The sequence below is a fragment of the Balaenoptera musculus genome, chromosome 16 (genome assembly GCF_009873245.2).
Source record: "Balaenoptera musculus isolate JJ_BM4_2016_0621 chromosome 16, mBalMus1.pri.v3, whole genome shotgun sequence".
NCBI classification, from domain to species: domain Eukaryota; kingdom Metazoa; phylum Chordata; class Mammalia; order Artiodactyla; family Balaenopteridae; genus Balaenoptera; species Balaenoptera musculus.
In genome coordinates, this window is record NC_045800.1 from 715,990 (window position 1) to 732,619 (window position 16,630).

Sequence of the window (16,630 nt, forward strand, 5' to 3'; positions counted from 1 at the left end):
CTGCCCAGCGGCCCAGCGGGTTTGTTCTCTCCTCAGAGGCAAAAAGGGAATCAGAACACACTTCCAATCTACTTTTTTTCTCCACCTGAGAAAACATAGGAAGTGATGCAGGTATTGGAAGCATATTTTGAATGAACACGAATAGCTGGTCTTGCTTCTGTCTGCAAAGCCCGGTGTGGGCTGGGGACCGCGTCTGAGTCTCTCTCCACCGGAGTCGGGAGTCCCGACATGTGAGCATGCAGGGGTCTCTGAGGGACCCCGAAGAAGCCCACCAGCCCACAGCCCGAGTATGGGCCCTGCCCTGCGGGTTCTAGACCCCGCAGAGGGCGCGGGCGCGGGGAGGGGTCAGCAGACGCTGGGGCTCGCCCCCCAGGGTGCTCCCTGCCGACCTGCGACGCGGCGCCGTCCCCTCGTGCCCCACGGGACGCTCGGGCCTGCAGACGAGGTTCTGGGCTCAGGGGGACGCCTCCTGCCCCAGCGACACCTCGTTCCCGAGTTATCCTGGTGGCGGTTTACGAGTCTGACACAGACTGGGTGTTGGTGGAGGCACGGACTCCCTTCCTGCAGCCGGCGCCCCACGTTCGCAGCGACGGGCCTCACGCCCTGGCCTCTGGGAGGCTCCGAGGAGCACCTGGGTCCCCGGGACGGCTGGGCACAGCCAGGTGACCAGGAGTCCAAGCTGCGGAGCCCGGGGGGCGGCGGGGGACGTGCGTGCAGACTCAGCCCCGCGGCCTCCTGACCTCTGCTGCTCTGGCTCCCCACACACCCCTGCGCCCGGGGAAGGGGCCTCGTCAGGGCCTGAGCCCAGAAGGGGTGAGCGGGGTCGCTGTCCGGCGCCCGTCACTCGTGGGGCTGCACAGAGGGTGGGGCAGGTTTAATCCTGATGTCGGGCAGCGAGGGAAACCAGTCTGGCCAGACGCCTGAGGCTGTTTCAGGTACAGGCAGTGACCGACCCCTTGCATCTCTCCCCCGAGCCCTCTCTGCCTTCTTCCCCTCCACGTGGGGAGCAAGGAGGTTTAAACAAAATCAAAACGAACCACCAAGCCAGTCCGGCACCCAAATTTAGACGCTACCAGCAGATACTGGAAATATTCCAGTTCATTCTGAGCAAGAGGGCTGTATTCCTCTTTTTGTTCAAATGCAGACCCCCTGAAGGACGTAACGCGTAGCCCCCATCTCTGCCTGGGCCCCCAGGAGAGGCTCACACCACGGAACGGGCCCCCAGAAACAGGGACCAGCGGGACCAAGGGCGTCCAGCCCCCTGCAGGTCCAGCATTCTCTCGGCGGTGCCCACCTGCCGGTGACAAGGCCGCTTCCAGTCAAGGGCGTGGGTGGCAAGCCGGCACCTACACGGGGTCCTCCGTTCCCTGCTCAGACCTTGGGGGCTGGATTAACTTTTTTTTCCATCAAATGGAAAATACAACAGCCTTAAAATGAAAAATAACCAAAAGAGCGGCTTCCTGAAGTTGTGAAGCCCCCAGCCCCGCAGGGTCCACCCGGTCCCCGTGGTGGCATCCCGCCGCCTGGGGCCTGGCCCCCAGTGTCTCTGTTTGGACGTGGGCCCTCGGGAAGGACAGCCAGCAGCCTCCAATGTGAGGCCCGCTGCACACTGCGTCCCACCACACTGGACACAGCTTCTGCGCCGCTGGGGTTCTTCCCGAGTGAGGACGGGCGGGAACTCCACCTGCCCCATCACAGAGCCACGTGTTCCCGAAAACACAGGGAGCTGGTAGCGCCCTCCCTCCCCCTCCCCTGACCATGTCAGGGACCCAGCTCGGCCGTCCGCGCCGGGGCAGTGGGTCACCGCTGGGGAGGGTGAGCTAGCCGCCCTGTTTTAGCCTTGGACGAGGCTCCTTCTGGCCCCATGAAACAGGAATGAGCCGGTCTGGACGGAAGCGCTGGTTCTGCAGCGAAGGGCCGGGCCGGCCTGCTCGACACCGTTACTGTGCGGAGGGGCCGGGGGGAGGGCGGGAGGCTGGCGGGTGGGCTCCGAGCCCGGCCCTTGGCGTGCGACCCCGCTCCGGACCTTTCATCCCCTGACAACTTCACGCAGGAAAACACGCGGACCCGCTGATAGCATGAAATCGGAAACAAAGCCGGGGCACAAAGAGGCCGACTGGCCGTGGCCGCCGGTTCTCTCTTCGGCCACAAACGTGCTCGTAGGACCGACCCCCGAGAAGCTGAGAGGAAAAGCACGTAAAAGAAACACGTCCTCAGGGGCTCTAAACACAGCCCGGACGTGGCGTGCCCCTGGGGGAGGACGCTCGGCGGGGCCGCCGGCCTGGCCGCTGGCATCTTGGGGGTGTCGCGGGGGAGCCCTGACCCCGCCCGGCCCCTCGGGGACCCTCACCCACTGAAATCCGTGCCCTCGTCTCCTGCAAAACGTCACAAGGACAGGGACCCTGATCTGGAGGCCCCGCGCGAGGGGTGGGTGGCTGCTCTGGGCTGCGTTTCAGACGCGCGGAGCGAGGCCACAAAGGCCCAGACCTCAGACGGGGGTGGGGCGCCGGGGCTCCGCTGCCGCCTTCTGCAGGACGGAGCGCGCTGGTCGGTGGGGCGCTGTGGGGAGCCCGGCCTCCACTCGCCACGGCCCGGGGACGGGCGGGGCACACACAGGGCCGCCTCGGCGGCCCCGAGCTCTGGCCACCCCCGTGGGACTCGGCTCTGGGTCCACCTGCTGGAAGCAGAAGCGGGAACAGAGCAGGTGCTTCATCAGCTGTGTCTGCAGCCCCGGTGCCGGCACCTCCCGGGAGCAGGGGCCGGAGACCCGCCCGCCCACCTGCACCCACGCACGGCCGGCCTTGAACCCGGCTTCCCGCGGGCCCATGCGCTCAGCTCCTCGTCCTCTGCGCAGAGGGGGTCCGCACTCCGGGAACGGAGGCCGTCGGGGAGCTGGAACAGTGTCAGCTCCTGGTGCAAGCAAGCCGCAGCCACAAGCAGCTTCTCCTTCCTGCAGGGGCGGCCATCTCCTCCCCAGGCACTCGGACACCCTCGCCGTCTCGGTGCTGTGTGTCCAGCAGGAACCAGGCCGAGGCCAGCAATTTGCACCCGAGGAGCTCGGCATGGAGCTGCCGCCCCAGCTGGGCTGCAGGGCCCTGAGTCCTTGGGGTCCCCCCCACCCCAGTATCACGGAGGTGTCAGAGAAACCGGGCCTCGGCATCCACGCCCTTCACTGAAAACCAGCCAACAAAGGGCGTCAGGGAGAAATTCACCCCGTCCCATGGTTGCTCTCGTCATCCTGTTACTTTTGGTTAAATTCTAGCCATAAAAATGTCTAAAAATAAACAGGTGTACAAATAAACGTTCCGTCTGCATCCTCCTGTAGCACAGACCACAGAAAGAAAGAGAAGGATTTCTAAACGACGGTGTGCAAAGAAAGACCTGAGTTCTTTACATAGGTTTTCTTTAGAACAAGTTAATGGAAAATCATTACCTTTTACATTTAGATTTTTTTCAAATGACTGGAAAACAGCTCCCACTCTAGAGGATAAACGTGGCCTTTTCTGCGATGACTCTCCCCGTGACACTGGACCTTAACCCGGGTCTGCCTCCTGCTGTGCTGCGTCCCCTTAACCCCACACCTGCCTGAGCTCTGGAAGGAGAACGGGGTCTCCAGGACCCACGGTGCCGCGGCCCCGACCCGGGCTGCCCAGATCCACCTCTTGGAATCGAGGGGTTAAAGGCTGCCTCTGGCACCTCACTCACAAGTCAGCGTGTGGGCGGTCTGGGTCCAACGCTGGGTCACTGTGAGGTGGGTACGGAGAATCAGCCCGCCTGTGCCCTGGACGCCCACCCGCCAGGAACAGGAGAGAAGCACCATCCGTCCCAGGGATGGGCCAGTCCTCGGTCACCAGCGTCTACAGACGTCATTTCAGTCCTAAAGACGTCCAGGGAGCAGAGAAGAAGGGGCGCCGGGTGAGTCAGCGGCTTCAGAACCTGCCTTGGTCACAGGTAACTCATGGCTCCGCAGGAAAGTGCTCAGAAAAAGTCTCCACGAACCCTCTGACCATCCCCATCGGGGCAGACACGTGCCACGGCCTGAAAAGTAGGCGCTGGGCAGACAGACAGACATGCGTCTCGGAGCCGCCCACACCGCCTGCGGCCGAGTGAGCAGGTCCCAGGGTACACGCTGCCGTGGGAGCCCCCGGGGGACAGCCGGGGCCACTCGGCCTGCGACAGGAACAGTACCTCCCAGTGCACGGACATGTGGCCCAATGAGCTCCAGCCAGACCTTCAGCCTCCTTCCCTGTCACACATGCACACACCGCCCCTCGGTACACACACATGCCCATGCACGCATGGTGTGCACAACACACGTGCACACACACACACATCTTCTGGAGAGCAAGAGCCCTGGCTTGCCTGGCCCGTGCACAGCTCCAGGGCCCCTCCTGTGGCGGCCAGGCCGGCCCGAGGCCCAGGAGGTCACCGTGCTCTAGGTGCCGGGCCGTGACTGCTGTCCCTGGGTGTCGGGGGGCGGGGGGAGCTCGTGTGGTTAAGACGAGGCCACTGGGCAGCGTCTTGCCTCTCAGCTGCACCAAGTGGGGCCCAGAGCAGGCGCCCGCGAGAACGATGAAGAAACCCACACCCTGCGGCCTCGGCCGCAGGAGGGCCTGGCAGGGACCCTGCCCTCGGGGGAGCTCATCAGAGTGCTAACTTCCTCGGTTTTCAGGGTCCGAGTGGCCTGCCTGACACACAGAAGGACCATCCTGGGTGCGCGCCGAGGACCTGAGGCCGAGCAGGGGCGGAGGTTGCGTCGAGATTTCACCGCGAAGCACCGTGGGGTGGTCGTCCTGTATCGGGCGGGAGCGACCCCAAACGGCCCCCATTCCATTTACTCTGACTTCCCCAAGGAAGACCCTTCTGGAGAACCGCAGCTTTTCAGAGGTTTTCCTGGCAAACCTCGGCCCCCGGGAGGAGGGACATCCTCGGTGGCCGAGAGCACACGGACTCTGAGGGCCTGAAGGTGCGGACGTCGCCGGGCGGGCGCGGGCGGGCGGCAGGCCGCTGGCCGGGGTCCGTGAGAGGCGCTGTTGTGAGGCCGTGTCAGCGTCAGAGGCGCCTTCGTCCTTTTTGTTCTGTATCATCAGCTGTTCACGAGAACAACAACCGCCATAAAGACCCTTTCATCTCCTCCCCAAGATGCCCCGCCAGCTCCCTACCCGCTGACGGAGGGGCGACAGCGCCCGCCCGCGGCCGGCTGGGCAAACCAGGGGAGCTCGACTGATTTTTCTAGAAGGAAGCAGCACGGGCTCTTTCTAGGCTCGTGTCCAGCAGGACCGGACTGCCGCTCGGGGGGTCGCCCTGCCCGCAGGGCAGGTCCTGCCACGCTCCTGGTTTGGCCTCTTGAGAACGTCCCCGGCCTTCCACAGACACACCAGGGCTCAGACCTGCCGGGCAGTGGGGCACAAGGGGCAGGGGGAGAGCAGGACCCCTTGTCACCTCCTTCTGGAACCGAGCAGGACGCTCCGGGGCCTTCCCGGGACAGACCCCCTGCCCCTGTCCCCTGCCTGCCTCTGTTTGCAGAAAAATTTTAGCCTCCTAGGCCTTCCCTGAGTTCCAAAGAATAAATTTAATCAGAGAAGTGAGAAAATGCAGAAACAGGCTGGGGGCAGTTCACGGGGCCTTCCGAAGGGCCGGCACAGGTAACGACCAGGTGCGATGCCCCCTCCTGGCTGAGTGGGAACCCACCCTCGCCAGGTCGCATGTGCAGCCAGAGGGCAGGAGGCTGGGTGGCAGAAACGCCCGTGGTCTGGGGCAGGGGCTCAGGCCACCGGGCAGCCTGCGTAGTCTCCCTGGCCGGCGCTGTGATGCGGGGTGGGCTCTGCAGTGCCTCCTGGTCCTCTTCCAAGGCGGGCACGGTTAGTGCTGGGACTCCGGCTGTTGGGGCACCGCCTGGGCACCCACCCCCGCCCCCCACCCCCGCCCCCCACCCCCGCCCCGCGAACGTGAGCGCAGGGACGGCTGCTACCTCCTAGAAGCCAGGGTCCTCACAGGCCCCGCTGGCACCTGAACCTGTACCTGTCAGCAACCAGCAACCGGTTTTTAAAAACAGCCGCCAGCCTCCAAAAACGCATCCATCACCTCGGCTGCCAGCGGTGACGGATGGCAGGTGGGCGCGGCTGGGCCACGCGGAGATGGGAGCGCCTGGCACTGCTGTCACTCTTTGTCACTGGCCAGCTGAGCGCCCAGCTGCCAGTTGCCACCGCGCAAGGCATGAAACATACTCTCTGAGCAATCCCGCCGGCGGGGCTGAGCGGGAGGCTGCATCGTTAATTAGTTCGGGACGCACAGCCCATTAGACGGCACATGAGCATCGTGTTTAATTTATCTGTTTTAATTATGGCTTAAGAGGTGCCAAGTTTGATCACAGGATCATCTTTTCAGTTCTGCTCTGCAAGCATGTTTGTATTAATTTGCATCTGAAACGAGAAGCTCTAATTCCGGGGGTGGGAGGGGCGGCCGTTCACTTTGCACAAAGCACTTCTTTCCGACGCTGGTGCCAGCAAGATGCCCGCGACCCCTTGCTGCAAAGGACCGGCGGGTCTCCAACTTGCCCTGGAGCCCCTGGCCGACTTGTCCTTCCAGAAGCCCCTGCCCGCTGCAGCTCAGGGTGAACATTCGCGGCCTCTTTCTCCCTGCTGGTCAGGACGCTCGTGTTTCCGGAAGGACCTGACTCCCCCCTGGGAGCTTCCAGGAGCTTGGCGGGGTGAGCACCAGAGGCATGGCGTCCCTGGGCATCCCAGGGGCCCAGGGCTGGGGAGGGCGTACCTGCCGCTCTAGTGGGGGACCAGCAACCAACACCAAAGCCCAGCCAAGCCGGCTTCTCGTTGGGCCGGCACAACTTTGATGACCTCAACTTTCCTCTTCAAGGGGGTCACCTGCCACCTCCAGACAAGACGACGCCGGCAGACGGAGGTCCCGCGTCCCCATCCCTGAGTCTCCTCGGACCTTCTGACCCGCACGACTGCAGTGCTGTCTGGCGCACTCGTGGTCACCTTGGGTGCTACACTGACCTTGGGCAATCTGGAAACCGTTTGTGGGGTGACCCACGAGCTGAGGACACCGGCCTCCCCAGGAACACGGGTCGGGGCCGGCATGGCCTCTCCCACCCCAGGACCCGGTCCGTAGGCACGAAACGCCGGTGTCTCTAGAGGGTCACCGCTGAGGGCAGCCGCGCACCCGGGGAAGGGACAGTTCCAGGCCTGGGCCCCGGCTCAAGCCTTGGTGCGCCTCGCTCTGACCGGTGCTCTTTCCTGGGCCGTGTTGTCTGGAAGGAAAGGGCAGGTGGCTGCACCTCCTGGGCACAGCCCTTGGCGGGGGTGGGCGGAGGATGAGCTGCCTGCCTCCCAGCCCCCTCCCCCTCTTCCCGGTGCCCCAGTGCCCGCCTGGAGGCCGCCTGCCACCCGCAGTGATGCCCCCGAGGGCTGCCTGAGGACCTGCAGGACGCTGTGGCCCCAGCCAGGCCTTGCCCACCGGGCGGCCCTTCCCCACATGTGCCCCGCTGACCCCCGGCTCGGCAAGTCCCAAGAAGCGGCCGCCTTCGCCTCCGTACAAGGCTCTCCTGTAACAGGCAAAGCCCCTGAAGAGGTGCCCCGGAGCCACGGACACCCGGGCGGCCTTGTCTCGCGCTGCTCCGCACATTCTGGGAGCTGGGACGGCTGGTAGGCCTCAAGAAGCCATCCACTCGGTCTGACAGCCTTTCGGGAAAATTCGGAGACCCTTTCTCTGGTGTCCACAGAGTTTCCCTAAGTTGTTTCTACAGTTAGGAACCCTTTCAAAAAGCCATGCCCGCCGGCAGACTGTGATGTTCCAAGAGGTGCTTCCATGGTGTTTTAAAATTCAAGACCTTAACAGGCAGCTTAATGAATGCTACTGAAATTAATCTTCAACAAAAGAAACTTGGTCTTTTTCAGTTAAACTCTTAGATCTAGCTTTGCCCACAAGGATGTTTTCTGAGTTAGCATCGATCTCTCCAGCGGTGGGAGAGGAAACGGGGCTCTGGCAGGAAGGGGACTGCAGAGCGTCCCCAAGTTCACGTCCACCCAGACCTCAGCCCACGACTGTTTTGTCAACTAGGGCCTTGGCAGATGTGATTGGTCAACGTTCTCGGCCGAGCTCACCCTGGATTCAGGGTGGCCCAAGTCCAGCGACTGTCCTCACAAGGAAAGCGAGGCAGGGAGGAGCCACGTGAGGACGGGGCAGAGGCCGCGGTGACGCGGCCACAGCCCAGCGACGCCTGGGCCCCCAGAGCCGAGGAGGCAGGAGGGAGCCCCCCCGACCTCAGACTTCTGCCTCGAGACCGGTGTCCCAGCCGCCCGGTCTGTCCCGGAACACTGGCGCAGGCGGGGACACGAAACACAGCACAGGAAGGTGCCACCAGGCACAAGCTGTGTCTTCCGTGGGAACTTCAGAACATACCAAGTTCATTATAATTTTCTTGATCAGCTGGACACGTCTGGGGCCAAAGGTGACGTGGCAACCCGGAGGGGACACGCGGGCGCAAGGGTGGGGTCCGGGCGTCACACGCCACGCTCCCGCCTACGATTCCCCCGTTGGATCCCCGCTTCTCCGCCAGGGCGCTCAGCCTCGGGACCGCCTGGCAGCTTCCTGCACAGCCTGGACGTTTCGTGAACAGCTCATGACTGTATTGATGGGGCGTGAGGAGGAGACGGTCCTTACTTCCTAGGGCTAAAGTCTTCATTTGACCAAACAGTCCTAAAAACTCGCTATACCAAAAACCGTACTCCACGTGTTGGGAATAAAAATCATTTCCCATTGGTTTGCTTTACTTACATAATAAACTGTGCGCAGAGATGTAAGTTTTCATCAACTGAACAGCCATTTATCCACAGGATAGACGGACCGTATGGTTTGAAGAACCACGTGCACAAGAAAACCCTCCAAAAATTAATGCACGAATCTTAGACACATCTGTTTATTCATCGAGCAAATAATTCAATTAAACACTATTGATTCCTCCCTCCTTTGAAAGTGCCAAATTCACAGCCCTGGACAACGGAGCGCTGGGTTTCTCACGTGTGCGGTGCACAGCCAGGGCAAACACTCCCTGGCAGCAGCGGGGCAGGGGCAGTGTCCAGCGAGCTGTCGTGGGCAAGCCCAGAGCTCGGGGGTGTGGGGGTGTCCTGGTGGCATTCAGGTCCACTTAGATGCGCTGCCACACTCCGGGCGGCTCCCAGAAGAGGCTGCGAGGAGGCTGAACGGAGCCCTGGGTGAAGCCGCCGATTCCGCGAGGGAGACTCCGTGTGCCCGGAGGACGAGGGTCTCCTGGAGCCGCCCCGCTCCGCCAAGCCCGACGCCTACAACCAGGCCCGCTGGGAAGAGCGGCTGCTCAAAACGACCACGTCCGGTTGGGGTGCAGTGGGACCTCCTCGGGCCCGAGACCGCCCTGGCCACGCCCCCTCACCAGAACCCGCTCTCCCGAGCACGTGTGGGGCGGGGCGGGCAGGGCGGGCGGGGCGGAGGGCCCCTGCTTCCTGCCCCCCCTGTGGTGGGCGGCCCGCCTGGGTCAGCCCTCGCGTGCCCTTGCGTGCCCAGGACCTGTCCCTGCCGTGGGTCCCTCTGGCCTCTCAGCACCACTGACATGGGGTCCCCAGTACAGTCCAAGGGGCTTCCGATTAAGGCACATGGAAATGCCTAGCCTAGAGCGGACGGATGATTGTTTAGGAAATGACCTCCTGGGGGAAGGGGCCACACAAATGCATAACGTCTGTGACTCTTACCAGCCGCGGAACTGCTGCTCTGCACCTGACCTCACACACAGCCGCCCACAGAGGGAAGGCTCAGACACCCCGCACCCCACACCTTCCCAGGTGTGCTCACCAGCTGCCCAGACAGCGGGACACCAAGGCCTGGGGCAGGTCCAGGGGCGGCCAGGCCGAGGGAAGCCGAGGGCCGGGGAGGCCAAGGCGGGGTCCGCAGGGGCCCAGGAGGGGAAGCTTGTGCACATAGTTCCGCTTCCCTGAAAAGTCAGCTGTTTGTGAGAACTGCCTACAAAAACAGCATTTCACGTAGCTCCTTATCTAAGTCAGTTAATTAGTTGGAAAAGCACTCAAGAACGAAGACCCCCTGTACTTTCCTGAAGGAAGAGGAACTTATTAAAACCTGGGCAGCCCACCAAATACCGAGGCTTTTGGCCTGGAACTTTCAGGCTGTTGGTCCTTGGAGACACTTGGGGCCCCCGGTGGCCTTCAGAACAATGCGCCCACTCTCGGGGGTCTCACTGTGGATCCACAGACCAGGCAGCCCCTCAGCACTCGGGGGCGAGCCCTCTCCCTCCTCCGCGGTCTGGTCCCCAAAGCTCTGCTGCTCGGGGGACGACCTCGGGCTGTTCCTGACCAGGAAGTGAGCGCCTGCGTCCCTGCTCGGGCTCTGCCCCCTCTCACTCACGGTCAAGGACGTGCGGCCGCGGGTCCTGTACCAGCAGCCCCGACATCCTGATGGTACCGGGGCCGGGCTGCCAACTCTGGGAGGAAACACAGAAGGACAGAGCATCCCAGCCGTGGCAGCGCCTCCCCGGCCGAGTCCAGGGTCCATCATGACCCCGGCCAGCAGCGGCCACCTGTGCGGTCACCGTGTGGCAGGAGTCCTTCCTCTAGGGGACGGGACGGGTCCCTGAGGTCAAGCCAAGATCTGAAGGTGAAGGGTCAGGAAAAAGGGCGCCGGGCAGAGAAGTCTGGGGAAGGGGAGGGGTCACGTGATGAGCGGCAGCCACGCGTGTCACGACCGCGCGTACTCGGCCCAGCCCCGCTCACGCCCGCTCACGCCCAGGGCCGTGTCCTCCCGCTTCCCACTCAGTGAGAACAGGAAACCACGCCTCTGCGGGAGCCTCCCCGCCGGCCATGCGCCCAGCTCGGCGCCCCCCACGGAAACCGGAGCCCCGCATGCGCCACACGTCCCGTGACAATTCCGCCTGCGTCCAGAGCCGCTGCCCTTTCTGTGGCATTTGTTCTGCTGGCAAAGAAAAGGCCACTTTGGAAACCTCCCGGATCTGCTCCCAACGCGCCTGCGGCTGGCGGCTCCCGTCCATCAGCTCCGGTCTGTCCAGGGCCCTTCACGCGGGGCCCTCGGGCGAGCAGAGGCCGTTCCGGCACAGCAGGCTCACTGGGCCCAAGTACCAGCCAGAAGCGACCTGCGCTCGGGGCTCACCCCGGGAAAACCAGTGCGGCTAAAATTCCCAGAGGAGGCGCTGTTGGTGAGGGCGCCTGGCCTGCGGGCACCAGGCCGGGCTCCCGGCGCCCCTCACAGCATCACATGTGCACCGGCGGATTTCAACAGGCGGGCATCGCACCCGTGGCTCGAAGGCGCAGAACCCAGGGGACCTTGGATCCAGGTTGCTGATTGAGCCAAACTCAAAATGAGGGGAGAAAAGTCAGCAGAACCAAATGCAGGATTTTATGGTCCTCAGTGGAATTCATTTGTCTATTTGAAAACACTCCGAGTGGCCGAAAGCCCCCTCCCCACACTCAGGCGCCTCTCGCTGCTCAGTTTTAAGAGAGAATCTTCTGACGAGAAGGGAGGATTACTTGTACCTGAGACGCCAAAGGAAGATGACAAGAGGGGACCACCGGGGTCTCCCCCTGCTGTTTGCACCATCACTGCACACGCACGCCTGTGTGTGCCCCGCTCTGGACAGGCCTGGGCTGGACCCTGCACGCTGTGGTCTCCCTCCTGCACCCGGGCCTGGGTGGACCCGCTCACCTTTGGCGGCTGGCGGGCCCCCCTTTGTTGCGGCCTGGGGCACTGCCATCAGAACTGCAGCCCCAGGAGAGCGGGGCAGGCGCGGCAGCGGGGCTCAGGGCCCCGGACCGTCTGGGAGAAGCCGGCCCCACGCAGAGGAGACCACGCTCCAGGCCACGTGGCGGGACCTGGTGGGGCCGACGAGCTGGCCTTCCGACCCGGGCGCCTCGCGGCTGGTGCCCATCCAGGATCCCCCTGCACCTGCTACTCAGGGGAGCGTCACCTAGGGGCCTGAGGGCGCCCAGGAGATTCCCACAGCTGGGGGGAACCGGCGCGTACGGCTGACCAGGGGCTGCCTTCTCACGGGCAGCTTCCTCCTCTTTCCTCTCCCGACGCTCAACAGCGGAACCTCCAGGCTCAGCACGTGTGCCGACAGCTGGCGACCCACCGCTACCCAACTACTCGTTCTGAGGGGCTCCCATAACAGCCCCCTTTTGACAGTAAAACGTTCTCCATTAGGAGATTCTGCCTTAAATAGAACCAGTGAGCAGGACGGTGGGAACGCGCCCGTCGAGGACCACGGGCTTCCGCTGTTTTCCCAACACGACCGAACACGCGTGAGGCTCCCGGCGTGGCCTACCTCCACCACGGACTTGGAATCCAGCCGGAAGTTGAAATCGCCAAAGACAAAGTAGGACGCTTTCTCGAATCGCTGGTCAATGATTCTGGGAGGAAAGAAGGAGAGGGGGTTACTGAGGCACCACGCCCGGCCTCTCCCCGGGCTCCCCACCACGCACTTCCTACCGCCTCCTGCTGAAGGAGACTTGCACCCCAGTGACCGTGATCAACACGCGTTCCCCAGATGGCGCCCAGCTTGCCAGCACTGAGGTGTGCGCCAGCGCAGTCCCATCCGCTGGGCCGGGGCCGTGAAAACCACGTTTGGCGGGAAACAACAGCCTGCGCCAGGGAAGGAAAAGGGCCACGCCACACGCCAGACATGGGAGAGCCGCCAGGAGCGGGCGACCCACATGAGCCCAGGACGCCTCCGTCTGGCCCGTGGACGGTTCCTCCCATCGGTGGTGGACACCTGACCTCATTCTCAGTGTTGTAGCTTATCCCCATGTGGATGTTTGGAAGCTACAAAGTAAGAGCGATTATGTCTTTTTTTTTATGCTAGGTATTGCCTTGCTCAAAAAACTTTTTGCACATATTTTAAATCAACCACAACTTATTTCATAGAGATTTTTCAGCTGAGAAACGCACACACGGCAAACGTGACAGTGATATGTCAGCGCCCCCCCCCCGGCCCCATACAGACCTCTCTTCCCCGGTAGGAGGCCAGAACACCACCCAGCCCCGATCCTCCACTCACTCACTTCCCACCCCCTCCCCGCTCTTGGTGGCAGCAGGGTCCCGGCTGCACTGGCCTCAAGGGCAAAGGAAGCAAGCGCGGGTCACTTCCAACTCAAAGCAGAATGCGAACCATGGCTAACAAGACAACCCGTGGAGCAGACGTGTGGTCTGGGCAGAAGGGAAGGGAGGTTCGGTGACCCAGGTCCCCAGTTCCGCTGCCCGTTGGTGGCTGCACTGACACCCCCGCTGAGACGGAGCAGCAGGGCCCACGGGCACAGGGTGGGGCGCCGTCCCCAAGGCCCACGTGCTGCGATGGACTCTGAGAAAATAAATATTAAAGGCGGGCAAAGCCAGGGAGCACCCATCACCCAGATCAGCTCAGAAGCTTCTGGCCGGCACCGAGAAACCCGGGTGCCGCCGGCCCTGCCCTGTCCGGCCCCCAGTGCGGAGCGAGCAGGCGTGCCCCCAACCCCGGGGAGCGGCCTTCCCAACCTGACCCATTAGCCTGAGAAAGGAAAGGTGACCGACAGCAACGACATCACCGCTGCTTCACGACGGTGGCCGCTGGGCTGGAGGGACAGTCCCGTCCGCACCCCCGGGGACGGCGAGCGGGTCGCTCCTGGCTCGCGCCTGGCCTGCTTTCCCGTCTGGTTCCTCGCCTCCGGCTTTTCCAGCTCCAAGAGTTTCCCTGTAAAGCGTGACGGCGATGCTGTCTGCGCTCACGGTGCTCGTCACGCGCGAGCCTTGATTTTCACGCAGGAAACACGCCCACGTCCCCCCCGCTGCTGGCCCTTCCCCCCCCAAGGCTGATTCCCGACAAGTCCTTCTCTCGTCTTCCTGGCAGAGTCTGTAGGGCAGCCTTTAATCCATCTGGAATTACGTGTGAAGAAGGGATCTTAGTTTATCGATTTTCCCAACAGTCGACTGATCCAAACCCTTTATTAAACATTCAATCCTCTTCCCCTTGAGTTTGTACGGAACCGGAGTCCCTAGATTACATGGGTCTTTTGAGACTCTCCTTTTCTGCAGATCTTTTATCTATTCCTGTATGCTTTTAAATCATAGGACTTGTTATAGGGAAGCCCTGCTTGTTGAAATTCTTCTAGGAATTGTCTCAGCTGTTTTCATATTCTCTTGCATGTTAATTGCTGTATCATGTAGCTAAATTCCACAAAAAGTCTTGTTTTCCTGTTTAGTTGGACTGATTCTCATACATGCAAATTTGAAGACAAAGGACGTATTTTAACAGATTGTCATTAACAGTGCAGATAACCAGCAATGTCACTTCTTGTGTTAAAGTTAAATCTTTCTGTGGAGGAAACATCGCTCAGGGATGAAAACACAGGGAGGCCGGCGGGTCGGCCCCGGGGTTGCCGTGCATCCAGGACCGGCTGTGTACCCCACCCCGTCCCACCCGCCTGGCACCTGCCTGGCACCTGCCTGGCACCTGCGGGTGAGGGGAAGAACCCGCCCCCACCGACTGTCTGTCAGCAGGAGGCTATCCGAGCCATCTTGAAGAACGTTAATCTTTTTCTGCCCTTAAACAACTTTAGAAGAAGAAAATACCTCAGAGAACCTGCACAGGTTCCTGGAAAGGTCGACAGGGTGTCCTGCCATCAGGACATCGGGGCACGGACTCCGTGGTTGCCCATCTTCTGGGAGGGGGACCCGGTGCACAAGCCCCACCAGGAAAGGAGAAGCAGCAACGTCCCTCCCGGCCCCGCTCCCAGGACCAGTGAGCAGATGAGAGAGACACAACCATTGGGGTTCCGCCACACTGTTCTTTAAAAAACCCCCAAACGGAACTATTCACTGCAGGCCTGCTGAGTGACTGCTGGCTGTGTGCAGGCGCCAGAGACACCTGCGGCCCCGGGGCCTGTCCCTGGGGGTGGGCACGGGGGCTGCCCCCCGTGCCCTCGCCCTCCAGCCTCACGGCTCTGCGACCCCACGTCACCCGCTCTGCGCCCAGCAGCCACACAGCCCCAGCGCGAGGACCGCTGGTCCCTGCAGCTCCCCGAGGACTGTGGGCCCCAGGCCTCCCAGAGGCCCTCGGGGGCACCTCCCGGCCTCAGCCCCCGCCCCCCGCGCCAGCGGCCCAGCAAGGCTGCCTCCAAACAGGGGCCTGGGGGGTGCCCGTCGGGGTGTCCCCGGGGCAGGGGGCTGGGGAGCAAGCTGGCACCGCGCCTGGGACCCCGCGAGGTCTGGGCTCAGCGGTCACACGGCACCTCCTCACCGCCGCCTCTCGGACCTCAGGCCGCTCAAGGGGACTTCTCTTTTCTTTCGTTCTTTTTATTTATTCTTTAAGAAAAACTAAACCAAAGCAAAGCTTCGACTTGATTTGCTGAACGAAGGAGGGCGAGCTGTCACGCTTCCTGGGCAGAAACACTTTAAATTTCCACTTTAAACCTACACATTTTATCCTGATGGTGTATCAGCTTCTGTTTATTAAGAAGCCCAGAGCACAACGTCCTCGAGAAAAGTCAGTGTGGCCAGTGGAGAAACCTCTGCATTCACAGGCGAACCGGCTGCTCTCTCGCGGCTTCTTACACTTAACGTGGTGTCGGGTCACACGCAACACCTGAGCAAGAAGACGGGGACACGGCTCAGACGTGAGGCCAGAGCGCTCACGGCGCCCCTCGATCCTGAACTATTTCTCGAGCCAGAGCATTTGCCTTAAATCTTGGCTTGGAAAGCCAGGCTCCAGCCCTGCGGCAGGAAAGGCTGGAGCTCCACGTTTCCTGGGGTCGAAGCCTTGGAAGGTGCCTGAAGGTGCTGGAGGTCACGGCCACGCTAGCTCTCCTGCTCCAGGGGGCCACGAGGGATCCGCGGGGGAGGCGGCCAGGGGCCCAGGAGCCGAGGGACGCACAGGAGGTCCGGCCCGGGCCTGGGCCCCAGTCCCCACGCGGGCGGTTTCCTGGGAGGCGTGTGGAGGCAGGCGGGTGTCGGACGATCTGGGTGAAGCACGAGCCCGGCCGACCGTCCTCGCCGTTGACGGACGGGCGGGAAACGAGGGACCAGGAAGCAGTGCAGACAGCCGACACTGCACCGGGGAAGCAAAAGACTATTTGGCTAATTAAATGGCAGAATCCATTTAGAGGTAATTTCCTTTTTAAAGGACAACAAATTTCAGATTTAATGTGGGACTAAATCAACTTTAAAGAGCTCTGGGGGTTCGGAGGGAGAGAACGCTGCATCTGGCGGCCTTCCTGGAACCCGGCCCCCGCGGCCTCTTTCTGGTGACGGACGGGGTGGCCCGCGGTGACTGGTGACGTGATTTCATCAGCTTGTCTCGGATCTTGTAATTCTATCATTAAAATCCTAAACTTTATCATCTTTCCGTGCCCTGCTCCTTTTGATGTAATGGCCTGAGCCCATTAATAACATCGCCGTCCGAGGCGAGATGGAAGGGCTGTCACGGGGAAGCAGTCGCTCGAGTGCCAGACCGCGGCCCGCAGCCCTCACTTTTAATTTCAACATAGTGCCATTTGGGCCAGCAGGAAAAAAGCGTTGTTTCAAAATTAATTACCTTGTCAGTAGCTATTATGATTAAAAAGTAAGCCCACATCGATACCATGTG

General features: G+C 62.0%; 1 protein-coding gene across 8 annotated transcripts in view; it reads right to left on the bottom strand.

Moving 5' to 3' along the window:
* INPP5A (inositol polyphosphate-5-phosphatase A) overlaps window positions 1-16,630 on the bottom strand; it is a 181,357-nt gene that overhangs the window by 24,019 nt on the left and 140,708 nt on the right. For all 8 annotated transcript variants that reach the window (XM_036829047.1, XM_036829041.1, XM_036829044.1 and 5 more), the window contains one exon: window positions 12,341-12,425. In XM_036829047.1, coding sequence (XP_036684942.1) covers window positions 12,341-12,425 — 85 coding nt within the window. The remainder of the gene's footprint in view (window positions 1-12,340; window positions 12,426-16,630) is intronic.